The sequence below is a fragment of the Bombyx mandarina genome, chromosome 01 (assembly GCF_030267445.1).
Source record: "Bombyx mandarina strain Sakado chromosome 01, ASM3026744v2".
NCBI lineage: Eukaryota > Metazoa > Arthropoda > Insecta > Lepidoptera > Bombycidae > Bombyx > Bombyx mandarina.
In genome coordinates, this window is record NC_143208.1 from 19,438,794 (window position 1) to 19,454,314 (window position 15,521).

At 34.8% G+C, this 15,521-nt stretch overlaps 1 protein-coding gene across 8 annotated transcripts in view; it reads right to left on the minus strand.

Annotated features, from left to right (window-relative positions):
• Positions 1 to 7,756: 7,756 nt before the first annotated feature.
• fry (microtubule binding protein furry) overlaps positions 7,757 to 15,521 on the minus strand; it is a 177,739-nt gene continuing 169,974 nt past the window's right edge. For all 8 annotated transcript variants that reach the window (XM_028171001.2, XM_089732027.1, XM_089732013.1 and 5 more), the window contains 3 exons: positions 14,071 to 14,201; positions 12,311 to 12,441; positions 7,757 to 10,341 (listed from right to left, as the gene is read on the minus strand). In XM_028171001.2, coding sequence (XP_028026802.2) covers positions 10,232 to 10,341; positions 12,311 to 12,441; positions 14,071 to 14,201 — 372 coding nt within the window. In that variant the 3' untranslated portion in view covers positions 7,757 to 10,231. The remainder of the gene's footprint in view (positions 10,342 to 12,310; positions 12,442 to 14,070; positions 14,202 to 15,521) is intronic.

Below are 15,521 nucleotides of genomic sequence, written 5' to 3' on the forward strand. Positions count from 1 at the left end.
GATTGTTAAACGTAACACGAATATTGAAAAGAAAAAAATGCTCTAATGTAAATAATAAACTTTTGCGAATGTTTTAAGCTGAGCATGTCTATACGTTTTTACACACAATTTTTTTAAAAACTATTTAAAATTTGTGCTCTTTCTTCATTGATTTGATTATTCAAACTGAATACTAGACCCAAAATCTATTTATAATGCATTTTATAAGAAATAGTAGATTTTGAACAATGAAATAGTACGAAATAAATTTGACATTAATAAAATTGAAATTAATATTGTAATAGTATTACATATAAAAATTTCATTCAAGATGATTAATCAAATACAACATAACCCACAATGAATATTTTGAGGAATAAATTACGTTAAAATGCTATTTTTACTACGATTTTATAATCTTATATTTATTTTCTAACGATTGAGTATTATATTGATTGATTATTTTTTAAATCACAAATAATGGTCAAGTTAGTTATAACAACGTGCATACATCAAATTTTTAACATTTGATGTGGTAAACAAATAGAGTTGCTTCATTTACAATTCAAGATAATTGGCAGCTTCTCTACTAATTTATTATGAAAACTACTAGGTTTATTTTCATAAGAAGCCCAGATTTTTATTTTACCTTGCTGATATAATAATTCTAGGTATGACAGCTATTTGATTGACAATTTGATGCAGTTTTTGGTAGATCTGGAGGACCATATTAAATGGTCTTATTCATAAGTATGGCATTTTCGCAATACTTATGTACTTTTTTAATTACCAAACTGTTAGTAATCTGAAATTATTACACAATTAATCCCCCCTCCCAAAAAAAGCACTATATTAGCATAATAAAGCAACACAACATCACTTTTTATGTTCTTGTCGTAAATCTAGTATTACTGCTCTAAAGTGTCACCGCTACTGCTGCTGTCTGGCTACAATTACTACTTCTATATCTTAAATTTTTTGTGAAGTGGATTTGCTTTTTTACTCTGTATATAGATAATTATCAAATTAAATGGATTATGTTATAGTTTTATAAGTGTAATTATAATCAGTTTATGAATGGATTCAAAATAAGCGACGTGAGGTGTTGATTTTATTAAAGTTAAATATTACAAATATTATATCACTTATATAATGTACAATATGCTGAAAAGTGAAGTAATTGAATAAATTTACTGTGTCAGTAGGTAGAATAATTAATACTGGGATAGCTTTAGATACAAAAGGACATATTACACTTTCATTAGTGTCTTCAATCAATTAAAATTTAAATTCTTTACATCGGTTGTGTGACTATTGTTAAGTGATCAATGTAAATAGTTATGCACCGCTCATCAGCTTGTAAATACTAACTGACAAGTAATATTGGCAAACATGATATAATAACTGCTGTGCAATTTGCAAGTATTATTACCTCTTTGTGTAGTTATTCTTTGTATTAAAACATTTTTAAATGTTTAACAAAATCAGTATGCTTCAAACCTCATTTGTTGACTTATTTGTGTATGAGCACTGTAAGTATATAGCTATAAGAAAACGATAAGAATTTTATTTTTATTTCATAATTTAATCTCTTAAATAATAAATGTATAAGTAAATTAAATGTTGAATGTATATTTTTGAGTATTCTCTTTTTATTGTTAAGACTAATTCTTTTTGTATATAATATCCATGTGTGAATCTATAAATCATCAAAGTATATTTTTTGTATCATGTTATATGTGAACGATGCATAATAATTTGGAATTTATCTCATTTTCTCTAGGCTTAGTGACAAAAATAATGTTTTGAATTTATTTCATCGTCATAATGTGAAACATCACACGCATCTTCACAAAACTACGAATAACGTAGGTCCCTTTGTTTTTTGTATAAATGGATATTATTTTCTCGATAAATTTGTTTGTATACGCAATGGAATTATAAGCAATTGTGGGTATTATTATTACATTCTGATATTTGTTACGTCTGATTTCGATCATCCCTTAGGCGGATATTTTTATTGTTTTGTTGATTGTTACTATTTACAATAATTTATACTAATATTTCCGTATTTCCTTAGACATCTTATTTCTAACACTAATAGTGCCAACTTACTATTTCACTTCTCTCTTATTTAATAACTTAAATTAATACCTAAACCTGCAATAGTCACTGGTGCACGTTATCTCCATATTCAATAATAATTTTTAAAACAATAATTAAGCAGTTTGTGAAGCATATTATTATTAACATAAGACGCGTTTAGTTACATTGATACATGATATAATGAGTGTATAAACTAAATTAATAAAACAAATAAAATAAAAGACCCGTGTGGTTAGTGCTAGTTTTTTAACGTTCTCGATAACGTAAAAGTTAACTCAAAGTAGTATTGAGTGGGAACGTTTACAAATTTGAGTTAACTTTTACGCTATCGAGAACGTTAAAAAACTCGCATCAAGCATACTGGTAAAGTTAGTATATAGTAGTAATTCTAAGACGTAATGTGACTGAAAATTAAACAAATGTAATATAATTTAACTGTATTTTCTGTGTGAAAGAATTTTAAAGATATAAACGTTTATTGAGGTGGCAGTGGGTAGCACACATTGCTCATAAAACAGATGACTGGATGGAAACAAAAAGTGATTGAATTGAGACCGCGCACCGGAAGGAAGGCGTTGTACTTGATTGAGGCTCGTGCTACACCCTGGGGGAGCCCTGTGTCCCGCAGCTGACCTCTTGAAGTTATAATAACCACTTACTTATAATAGAATTTTAAATTAATTTAATATGGCCTACAACGTAAAACTTAAACGTATAATTTTCAGGCATATTATTTTTACATTATATTGTATTATATTACGGAACAATGTGGGTATTTATTGAAAAATATTTATAGTAAAAAAATTATTGAAATTATTTTAATTGCATTTAAATTTTATTGAAGTCTATTTGCGAGCTGTGAACTGTATTATAGAAGCGTTTTGCATTCAAAATTATTATTATCATTTGGCGTAATGCAAAACGGATCTTGCATCTCAAGGCGGATGACAGCGTTCACATTGTTCTACCATTTCAATAAATAAAGTGTGTAGCTAATTCCAATTACATATACATACACTTCAAAATCTACAATTAGAACATTTTAAGCACTAAACCTGTTATCAATAAAATGGTAGCTACAACAGTTCCGGTAGTCAAGTTTGAAGTTGACTGCTTAAACACTAACCATTTTTCATAACATATTATTAAAAAAGTATTACAATTTGCTTAAAATTTAAAGAATAAAATTCATATATCTAATATTTAATCTTTGAATCCCCATTTTGATTAGTCATATCAATCGTAAAATGGTTACTGACGAACTTACAATGTTTGTTATTAAACATTGAAATCTTTAAAATAATGTATGCAAATAATTATTACTACTACTAACTGATCCCGTGAACGGTATATTGCAAGATTTCGACTCGAATCTAACGGCTTTAAGTAACATTTTTCAAATGCTGTTTGTGCATAGGTAATGTGACAGCTTCTTGTCGGCAGGTTACGAAATGCTTTAGGAAGGAATTTACATTTAAAATTCGTTTTATGTGTATTGTTAATTAAACCGATAGCAGTTTTAAAATTTAAGTGTTGTCAGTTATCAGTATCAGTATATCGACCGGTTGTCTGGATGTTTTTTTTATTTTATCTATGTGCAGCTGTGATATGGGGGCGTTGTCTGGCATCCCAACGATCACTGGTCGCATATATTTAAACGTTTCTGCAACCTAACATCTGAGTAGATGGGCAGCGCTGCTGATACTGCTATGCTGCACTCCAGACTCTTCGGTGGATATGGTGACATTAAATAAGCACCCTCCATCGTGTTCAGTTTACTTGTTAATATTAAATGTGTTTTAAATTATTTTACTATCTTTAATATACATCTCTTATATTAATATTAATTGTCACTATTATACATATTTATATATTTTTAATAAATGCAAATTTTATGGATTTTATTGGAATTTCAATATTTTGTTTGATGGATTAATGTATTAATTTACTATTACTTATTATTACTGACTATTATTACTTAATACGTTTTATTACTTCATTTAATTCTTCAATAAACTTTACCGAATGACACTGTACTCATCGAAGCCTGAAAGAATACCTTTATACTTTTTTTTACTCTATTCGTGATTCGATCGTTGTCTATTTGATTTATTGTATGATTTTAGATGATATTATAAATCCAAATAAAATGTGTATTATGAATTGTGTTATTATTTTACAGGGTAAACTTTACAATAATTGTCAGGGAGACGTTTTTAAAATTCTAAATTAGGTATACGCAATTGCTGGTTGCGACTATTCTAAGTAATTGTAAAACCGAATAATGTAATAAAGTATCTAATGATATTTTAGGCGATGTTAATTATATGTAGTGTTTACCCTAATTGTTTCCTGCAGAGCGCAAAGCGAATTTACATTTATTATTTATTAGCTATGTTATTTAATTTATTTGTTATGATGTTTATGTTACCAGTTTCAACATTTTTATGTGAAGTGATAATTAGTGTTTACAGAATGTACGGTTTATCAAAAAAACATCCCTGAATGATTAGTTCTTTTTACAGTTTTTAAATAATCTCATTATATAAAATAATACAAATCCTTATATTATATACAAATCCTTATATTATTTCTTGCAAATAGCAGTAGGTACATGAAAAGAATTTTAACTAGCTTCTTATATATAATAAATACATTTGCAAGAACTTCTTGAGTGAAGCCCTCCTTCAAAGAAAATCAATAATACCTATTTTGGGCCACCTGTATCCAGTTTGGACCCGCTGTTCTTGTGATGGCATCCTGTCATCTTGTGAGGGATCTTCCTTATTTAATTTTCCTTCCTCTATATCACTTTCATGCTGAACTACTCTATGAAATGACTCTTTTGGTCTATCTTTCATCTTGTAGTCTCTATACATGGCCCGCCCAGTCCCATATTTCTAAATAAATCTATTATAATAATTATTATTTCAAACTGTTTTACACTCAACCAATGCTGGCGAATGTTTGTTAAAGGTTAATTGATTATTTGCTTGGTTATCAGTTTGAGCTCTCACCATCATCATTATTCTTTCCTATTACCCTCTGCTGGGGTGTGTTATGTGGTGTACATAAGTGAAAATCAGATGTTATAAACAACATGCTCAACAGTCTATTATTAAAATCGAACTCTTCCATTATACGAAGCCACAGCTCAAACCAATATCACATGTAAAGGAATTATATCGTAATTCAATTTTAGCTAAATCTAATATATAAAATTCTCGTGTCACGGGGTGCGTGATTGAACTCCTCCGAAACGGCTCGACCGATTTTCGTGAATCTTAGCGTGCATATCGGCCAGGGTGGAGAACCAAACAACATCTATTTTTCATCCCTCTAAATCTTAAGGGTGGTCCAGCCCTAAATTTTTTTTTTATATTTTAGACCAAAATTTTTGTTTTTATTTTTTTATGATACCGCATACAAAAATATATACTACCCTAAATTTTCAACCCTCCACGATCAACCCTTATTTTTTATTTGTTAATTAAATACTTTAAATTTTTATGCAAGAATTTTGTTTTTATTTTGTCATGACTTAGAATAAAAAAAATCATATTACTCTGAATTTTTCACCCCTCTACGATCAACCCCTATTTTTTATTAGTTAATTATAAACTTTAATTTTTTTGGCAATATTTTCATTTTTATTTTTATTTTGACATGAATTAAAATAAAAAATCTGATGTTACTCTCAATTTTTCATCCCAATCAATCAATTTTGATCAACCCCTATTTTTCATTTGTTAATTATAAACTTTTTTGGCAAGTTTTTTTTTTTACTTTGTCATGACTTAAAATAAAAAAAAATCATATTACTCTAATTTTCACTCTTATACAGGGGGTAATTAATTTCCATCCCGATTTTTATTTTTTTTATTCTATGCACAGATCCGCAATAAGGTTGCAAGATGGTAATCAAATATTGTAATTGTAGTACGATAAATTCTTATTCAGAGTTTATAATTTCAAGTTCCTTAAATTATGTTTTTTTTTAATATTCAATTTGATCTCCCACCCGCAGCAGTCGACTACTGAACAATTATCAATCGATCAGTTATCCCCGCCAGGTGTCACCACTCATCCAGCAAACATCACGTAGTAGGAATGAGGACGAAGCCGGTCTCCTGTTTTACTCACTATACATTTTTCAGTCATGTTTTTTTGGTTTTATTTGTGTATCAATCGTAGCAGTGACTGTTATACCTATTATTTTAATTTTTTTGTGCAACTCTCATGTTAATTTTACTGTCATCGTAAAATTATCATTAATTTCCAGTGCAATAATTATTTATTTACAATCTTATATATGAGTCGTCTATTATCAAAGGTGGCAATCTGTGCATTTGGACAAAAAAATGTTATTGATATGTCAATACAGATTGATTTGAATATAATCGTCTCCTTCAAAGAATACGGTTCAAAACCTGCATTAAATAAAGGTTAATACTTAACCTGTTATTTATCTAAGATGTCGTTCATAAGAGTTTTGTGACTGCCAATGGAATACAAAGTCAATAATTCGTTTTTCTGATTTACCAATAATTGTCCAAAAGTCACATTGCCGGCTTTGATAATAGTCGACTCATATAACATTCTCATGTCACAATGTTAGTTACCATACTCCTCTGAAACGGTTTGACCGATTTTTATGAAATTTTATACGCATGTTCAGTAGGTCTGAGAATCGACTACTATCTATTTTTCATACCCCTAAGTGATAAGGGTTGTCCACCTCTACATTTATTTTTAGTTTTGGGCATATTTTTTTGTTATAATGAGGCATTACCTAGGTATGTGGTTGAATGAGGTTTTGTTATTTTTATACTCCCTAAACGTTCACAGCGCTACATGCCTCTTTCACTCATTTACCACATTTTTACACACAATAAGTTACTTTTCTTTCTACACTAGAAATTCCCTAAAAATCTAATATATGGCAAAACAACGTTTGCCGGGTCAGCTATTATGATATATAATGTTATTCCTTGTAAATGTCGATATATATGCGATTTGGCGTTTTAGTTATGTAAATACAGAACCCCAGTTCCTGGCTGAGTCCGTTGCTCGCCCGCCGGCCCTAGTAAAACTGGAAAGGTCTCCGGGCCACCAGTAATCTCTCAAACATAAAAAAAAATCTGGGCTTTTAGGAACCACCTAGGCACCTGGTAGCTGAGATATCAAATGTATTTATTATCTATGGCTGAGATAATGATGCAGAATATGTTAATGTAGTTCTTATATAAAAACTATAAAAATGAATAGTCAGAGGGGACAGGTGTCTCAGTCAGATTTAGTCTTAGTGCAATGAAAGATTAACGTTGTCGTCTATACGAGTTACCTACTTAGTTCAAGTTTTTATATCATAATAATTTTATTTTATTTGTAGTATTAAGTTTTTTTTAGTAACGATCATGGTGTTTTACTCAAGATCATGATGATTTTCTCCTGATCCACTGTCATAAGGCGTGTGAAATTATTTAAAAAATCTAGGTTATATTGTAAAAAGAGTTTTGTCTATCCGCAATAAGAAGCGAAAAAAATGGTTCCTTAAAGCTGCTATGACAAATTAGGGATTATCACCGAAAAGCCACAGATTGAAAATGCATTATTGATGATGTTATCAATTCAGACGCTACAAAAACTAAACATAAAATGAAACTGCACATTATTTCTGTTCATTTATTAATTTAAATACATTTACAATTGGTTACAAGTATTAGTAAAACTAAAATGGAGCTCCGTTTTTTTTTTTTTGGTAACAGAAAGGTACATGAATCGTCAAACCGACGTATAATCACTTCAGATCCGACTTAAAATATATTCATTACGATGTTTAATTAACTTACATACAAAGCCTCTTTGATCGCAACCTCTAAAGAAACGGAGCTCGACGTGCTACTGCTGAAAAGCATTCGACTATACAGACATATTTACTATTAAATATAAAGATCAAACTCAAGAGTTATTCCATTTTGTTACGATTTTCAAATTAGAAAATCGTTAACAGCACGAGTTCTTTTCTAATAGAGCAAAATAATATAGAAAATTAAATTAATTGGTAATAAATATTACATGTAGATTTTAAGGAAAACTGATAATTTAATGTATATGTCGATAGAAAGATAAATTGATTAATGTTAGAAATCCTGAGTTTAACAAAAATAATTCATCATTTTTATAAACAGTTTGTATTCTAAGAAAATATATACTCGTATATATACTCGTAATATGTGCAAGAAATATACTATCTTAGGTGATAATATTTATTTACTTAAGGTATAATAAGCTTGAGTGTTAGGTAATTTTACTAGTTTATACTCAATAAGAATTGAGTGAGCAGTTATAATTGAATAGGTACTTTATTTGTTCAAATCTTTTAAATTAACTATCTATTAAAAATTTATTGCATAAAGATATATTTAAAATCTGATATAAGTTTCATAAGAGACTTTTTTATTATTAGTGTAACAAATGAGTTGAAGAATTTACAGTATTTGTTGTATCTAATGAATAAGTAAAGTTTGTTTTCGACAAACTAATTTTAGTGTAGATATGACTTTTCATTAAACGAATTGATTATATAATTTTAGATCAATGGATATTTCATCGCAAATTTCCGATCAGAAGTATGCGAACAATTTTGAAACATACAAATAAATTTTATTTTCCTTGAAATCTATCCAGCTTTTACCCTTAGTGTGCATGGTGTAGGCAGTTACTTTACAACGGGGCTTCTTTCCGTAATTATGTATTTTATGCTTCAAAGAATATATTCGTCTTTACGAATACTCACTCAAAAAAGTAAGCCTTTCCGAATGTTCAGAACTTTAATTGATGAATGAATGAATTGAATATATTTATTTGTTCTAAATTATAATAATTACTGTAGTTCACTTCGGATCGCAAATTTCAGAGCAAAATAAAATTTAAAGACGGTTACAAAAAATCATGCCACTGTGGGACTATAGTCTATAACACTGAAAAAAGCAGAAAGTGCACTTTGCACGAGAATTTAATGAAGAAAGAAAAACAAATTGATCTTCTATTTTGATATTTGATAAAAACTAAATAGAGACTTTGCTAGGAGTCTGACAAGCGTTTCCCCTCCGCATCAGGAGCTGACGGGATGGGAGGGGCTCCAACGCACACATCATTACTCACTACATGAGATCAGAAACAAACTACACACGGTATGTACTGTTAGCAAAACAGCATCTGTTTACGTGAGTGCTCAATAGTTTGCTCAGTCGACCGTACTGTGACGCTCTGCTCGTGCACAAATACATACATTGGCTGCGTGAACAGGCATCCGATGTTGGGCCTCCGAAATCTAAACTCTAAAAATCTTAAATTCATTTAAATTTTGATTTGTAATTTTATAATCTTCCACTAGTCCTTCATAATTCTCCCACCCTGTTTGGTTCGATATTATCTAAACGCTATCAAATACACGACTCTGTACAGAGTTGTAATACTGTTTTTATACTATATTTAATATTCATTATTCTTAATCTGCGTACTTAAAGTGCATTTAAATCTAATATAAGCCAATTCGAATCGCGTTTCACAATAAAAGTGGAATAGAATCGCAATGTTCCTTGAAGTTTGATATTTACTAAAAAATAATCTGAGAATCATTCGCATTATTAATACAACGATATCGAGGTAAGCGGATCATAGTCTGCAAACAATTTTATGTTCCAGTAAATATTTTAAGGTAATGTTTTAAATAATTTTAAAACAGAACCACTACAACTCTGCTGAAGATTACGAAAAATAATAATTAAATTCACAATAAATGAATTGTTCAACGGTACTATTACGGTTAATATTATCTTATGTTCTTTTACTTACCAGTTTATTGTTTAAATCATTGAAGATTTTACAAAATTTAATTCTCAATTTCTAACGTTTAGTTTTACGCTAAAACTTTCGATGAAAGCGAATTAATTTCGGACAAATTACGTACGTGCGTTTCTAGAGCATGCTATTAAAATACATGAACAACATTGAAGTAAGTAATTAAGTAAGCTATTAGCGGGATATGTCATGACGAGGCGCTGCGAGGTGACAATTAGATGCGGCTATTGTGGCGTGTGTTGTTTGTTCGTCGCGTCATCGAACGGCGACTCCTCAATCATCAGCCGAACTCCTGCCGCTGGAGGGCCACGGACACCTTGTACAGGCTCTCCATCATAAAGGACAAATTCTGGGATAAATCGTTCACGGGCCGCGTTATAGCGACCATATCTGAAACAAATACATATAATAATGATATTGAGTGCTTCAGAATGAACAAACAATAAAAGGTTTAATTGCGTTTTCTGTTATATGTATTATATAATAAGAAAACAACATTAAATACACTTAATCTCTTTTAAAATTAATATTGAAAATTAAACAGTATTAATAAACTATATAAAATTGAATTCTCTTTTTTTTCAAAGTGAATGATACTGAAAAAAAAATCTTTTAAAAAAAGTAAAGAATTATAATCCAGGTATAAAGGTTTTTCTTTACACATATTGCATTATCAACGATAACAGGCGCATTACAGTGATCACGTGTTATGAGTTACCGTCGTGTCGCAAACAATTAAACTGACCCTATTATATTTCGCATGGTTTCGGTGGTGAGGTGCTGAGGGCGGCCACGTCGAGCCCTCCGGGGACTGCAGCTGCATCGATACTGTCGCACATGCGCTGCATTTGAGCCCCTTAGGCGTTTAGACGGTGGGGTGGGGACCCTTTGTAAATAATTCTAGGGCTCTCTGTTTACGAACCTGACGATATCCCGCTGACGGCATTAATATAAGCTACAGTTTGGCCTACAAATATATTCGGCAACTACGGGTGGGATATATTGAGTTACGAAGAAAAACTTAATTTTGAAATGAAAATAAATTTTAGTTCTAACTTTCTCTTTATAGAATAAAGATCATCATAGTTCCTAAAATGTATAAGCATCAAAATATGAGTATTACCATATCGAAATGGCTTTTACATAAATTTATATTATAGTTTTTGTCTTACAATTTCGACTTCTAGTCTACAACTTTTATGTCAATAATAATTATATGATAACAAAAATTATAGTAAAAACTGTAGCATAAGAATCATCTATACACGACCTGAATCTTAAATTAATTGTAAGCGTATGAACGTAGTTTGTATAGTGCATAGAGATAAGAAAAGTACTAGAATAAGGAGGTCGTTCGCAACAGAGACAGCACAGAAGGGCTGTGCGCACACACAAACACACGCGCACGCGCACGCGCACACACACACACACACACGCGAACGCGGTTGTTCACACGCGCACGCTCACGCACACACGCGTACGCTCACGCACACACGCGCGCGCCCGCACACACACGCGCGCAATCGTGCACACGCGCACGCACACACACAAGTACACACACTCACGCACGCACACACGCAGCCACACACACACACGCACGCACACACACACACACGCATACACACGTCAAGTTATGTATCTTGTAATTCTGCGCACGCATCGAAAATCTACGCCCACACCATAACCGTTTCGTTATTTTGACTTATCATTTTGACCAGGTTAACAGGAGTAAAGTTTTTTTATTGCTTTTGTATGCAGATAAACCATACCCATCTGATAGTGAGTGCCCACCGTCAGTACGACTGAAAACGCCTCAAATCTCAACAAACACCTTGGAGGGTATTTTGTACGTCGATTGGTACATCTGTACGCGAATTGAGGTTGAACGAAGCGGTCCTAGGTAGTAAGGATGACGTCTGCTCCGGTGGCATGAGATGACGGATCGTCACGAACAATTCCTCAGGGTGCGACTTACTATCTCACCACGGTTTTCTAACAATTGATGAACGTTCTCAGTGCGGACGTATTACGTGTACGGAAAGACACTCAGACCCCGATCAGCTAAGCGGTTCTTCTAAATCAGGCACTGTTACGCGGGGTCTCCCGATTAGGTTTTTAAAAAAAGAATTTTAAAAAGAGATTTCCCTTTTATTAGTTCAATCACACAAAAAATTAAATTGGCAGAAACGGAATATTGTTTTAGACCGCTCCCGGTGGGTGACTAGGCTGACCAATGGCTGACCCTCGGTCGGTAACTATTACCAAGATATTTCTTACTATGCTTACTCAACATCAGCGGTGATTAAAAAGGATGTAACATCATTTTAACTAACATGGGGAGTCTGTAACATCACGTTACCTGGATGTGCCTGCGCTAAGCCCCTGCAGTAGACGTGCAGCAGGCTGGTGACGTCATCCTCGGGAATCTCTCCGCGCTCCAGGATCGTCTCGGCGTTGCGCTCCCGAACGAGGGCCAGGGCAACGCCCCATCTGCGACACGATATATTTGGACGAATAAAAATCATTAATATTAATCAGAAGAGAATTACTGGTGGTAGGACCTATTGTGAGTCCACGCGGGTAGGTACCACCGCCATGTCTATTTCTGCCGTGAAGCAGTAATGCGTTTCGGTTTGAACGGCAGGGCAGCCGTTGTAACTATACTGAGATCTTAGAACTTATATCTCAAGGTGGGAGACGCATTTACGTCGTAGATGTCTATGGGCTCCAGTAACCACTTAACACCTGGTGGACTGTGAACTCGTCCACACATCTAAGCAATAAAAAAAAGATAATATTCAGAGACTGCCCTGGTGAAGTTTTATATTGAAGTCACTGTAAGATACTCAAATGTCATTAAAATGTTATCATAAAGGTCATTTTCTGTATTAGCTTCTGTAGACGAATTCACTTTTGTGGTTCTTTAGTGCTCAGGCGCATATTAGGAAATGATACGAAAAATATTTTAGATTTTCCCATTTTAAGCTAACTTGGAGCTAAACCAGGCTAAATTGGAACACAGGGCGTGGTTCTGACATTTAGGACAAGTCTTGCGTCATAGATCCTAACAAGTCCTCGACCAATCGCAGCCTGAAACGTAGGATCGATAGCAGCTGCATCGGGGTCCGGGTCATCGAAACGTTTCTAGGACATCGCGCCCGTCTCCCGTGCACCGACCCCTGCATCTCCAAGCCGTGGATGACCTATTTTCTAGAAAATTCCACCTGGATGGAACTTTTGTTAGATTCCCGATTTATCCCGAGTTCCGACTTTTGGAAATTTATTCAAAATAGCATAATAAATAACTTGTCCAATCATTTGTTGTTTAACATATTAATACTTCCTTTTATTCAATTTGAATGATTGATAGTCAAGTTAAAGAACCGCTTAAGTTTAACTTTAGACAAAATAAAAATAAATTGTATTATTTACTCTGGTAAAAGCAGTATCTTAAAGATATTGACGGTATTCGTTTTATACAATGAAAACATGACATTTAATAGTTTTTAAATTATTCCGAAGAAGCGTGCACGAGAGACAGTGACTTCCGCAAGTAAAAACAACAACAACAACTTACGAGCACACATACAACATAATAACAATTACACTCAGATCTTAAACACTAAATATTAACTTTGTTATAGTAATCAGCCTGTTAGACCAATGAAGTGCTTGAAACTGCTTAAAATATTAACAGGGCCGGTCTTAGAATATTTAAAAATTGTATAGGTAGCTCTATTTTCAGTTCATGCCTGTAAATGTAATGTAAATGTCTTAGCATAATTATGTTGATACTCCCACTACCCGACGTTGGCAAAGTTGTACTTATATCTAAGTAACAAAAGTCAGAAAAGCGGTTTTTAGTTTTTAGGTTTTTAAAGTTTAGCGGTAGGCAGCGGCTTGGCTATGCTCCTGGCATTGCTGAAGTCCATGGGCGACGGTAACCACTTTCCATCAGGTGGGCCGTATGATCGACTGCCTATAAAGGCAATAAAAAAAAATAAAAAAAAAAAACTATAAATTGAATAACGATCATGAAGTTATTCGCATACCAGAATGAACGCAGATATCGTAAATTCACGCTACGAGAACAATGCAATGTGACGTTAGTGTACTCACTTCTGCCACTGCATGAGCTGCCACAGCTTGGCGTCGTCGTGCGGGCCGGGGGTGTGCTCGGCCCAGGAGTCGCTGTGGCCGGCGATCAGCGCGTTACGCACCGCGCACACGGCGCCGCTCATCTCCACGCCCTGCGATCAACGGGGCAACACAGGCACACGTCAAAAACCGTTCAAAAGCATTACCTCGCTGTCGCCGGTACGAGACCTTGGTTTTTATGGTATTTTTATTTATGTGGGTAGACGAGCTCATGAACCACCTGATGTTAAATGGGTACCGGAGCTTATAGACATTTACAACATAAATGCCGCCACTTACATTGAGATATGAGTTCTAAGGTCTCAGTATAGTTACAACGGCTATCTCGCCCTTCAAACCGAAACGCATTACTGCTTCACGACAGAAACAGTCAGAGCGGTGGTACCCATCCGTGCTGACTCATAACACGTCCTACCACCAGTAATAATAACAATAATAATAAGTGCCCGCAGTGTGTGGTGCCCACAGTAAGAACCGATATAAACATTTTATTATATGTCGCCACTAAAGGTTTAAAATGAGGGGCGAATGATAATTTAAGTTCTTCCTTGTCGCGGTAAAAAAAAAAGATATACCTTCATTGATTTTGGTCCAGACGGCTGGCTGATCCTTCGGCCGGTCGTAGGACCGTCGAGGCGATTCGCCCGGTCCTTGTGGATTGGGTGAATCGTGACAGAGGACGCCTCACTTTCCGGCTCACGCAGGTGCTCACTGGGCATGGTTGCTTCGGTGAGTTCCTGCACCGGATCAGAGCCGAGCCGACGGCAGAGTGCCACCATTGTGATTGCGACTTGGACACGGCAGAGCATACGCTCGTCGCCTGCCCCGCATGGGAGGGGTGGCGCCGTGTCCTCGTCGCAAAAGTAGGAAAGGACTTGTCGTTGCCGAGTGTTGTGGCATCGATGCTCGGTGATGACGAGTCGTGGAAGGCGATGCTCGACTTCTGCGAGTGCACCATCTCGCAGAAGGAGGCGGCGGGGCGCGTGAGAGACGCACAATCCCGCCGCCGTCGAGCGGGGGCCAGGGAGGCGGATTTCGCCCAAACCCTGGCCCTCTAAGTGTTTCGGGTCCCCCCTCACATGTCGGTCTGGGGACCGGCGAGGGGGGCCTAAGAAGACGACGTGCAAGCTGCTCTGCACGCGTTTTACGCAAGAGCATCCGGGTGATGGAAGGCCGGCTATCCTCGACCCACGCTGGTTCTGACCCAGCGGGGTATTCCGTAGGATAGCTCACTCTAACCGGCGCCATCTAGGCGGGCTCCGGATAGCCTGCCGACCGAGAGGGCTGGTGGTCGTGGCGCCGACGACCGCCAGTCCGGCGTCCCGAGGGGGAGGGTGATGGGAGAGATGTGCTCCGCACTAAACGCTTCACTTTCCCCCCTTTGCCTCTTCATGAGTTCTGTCTCATGCGAG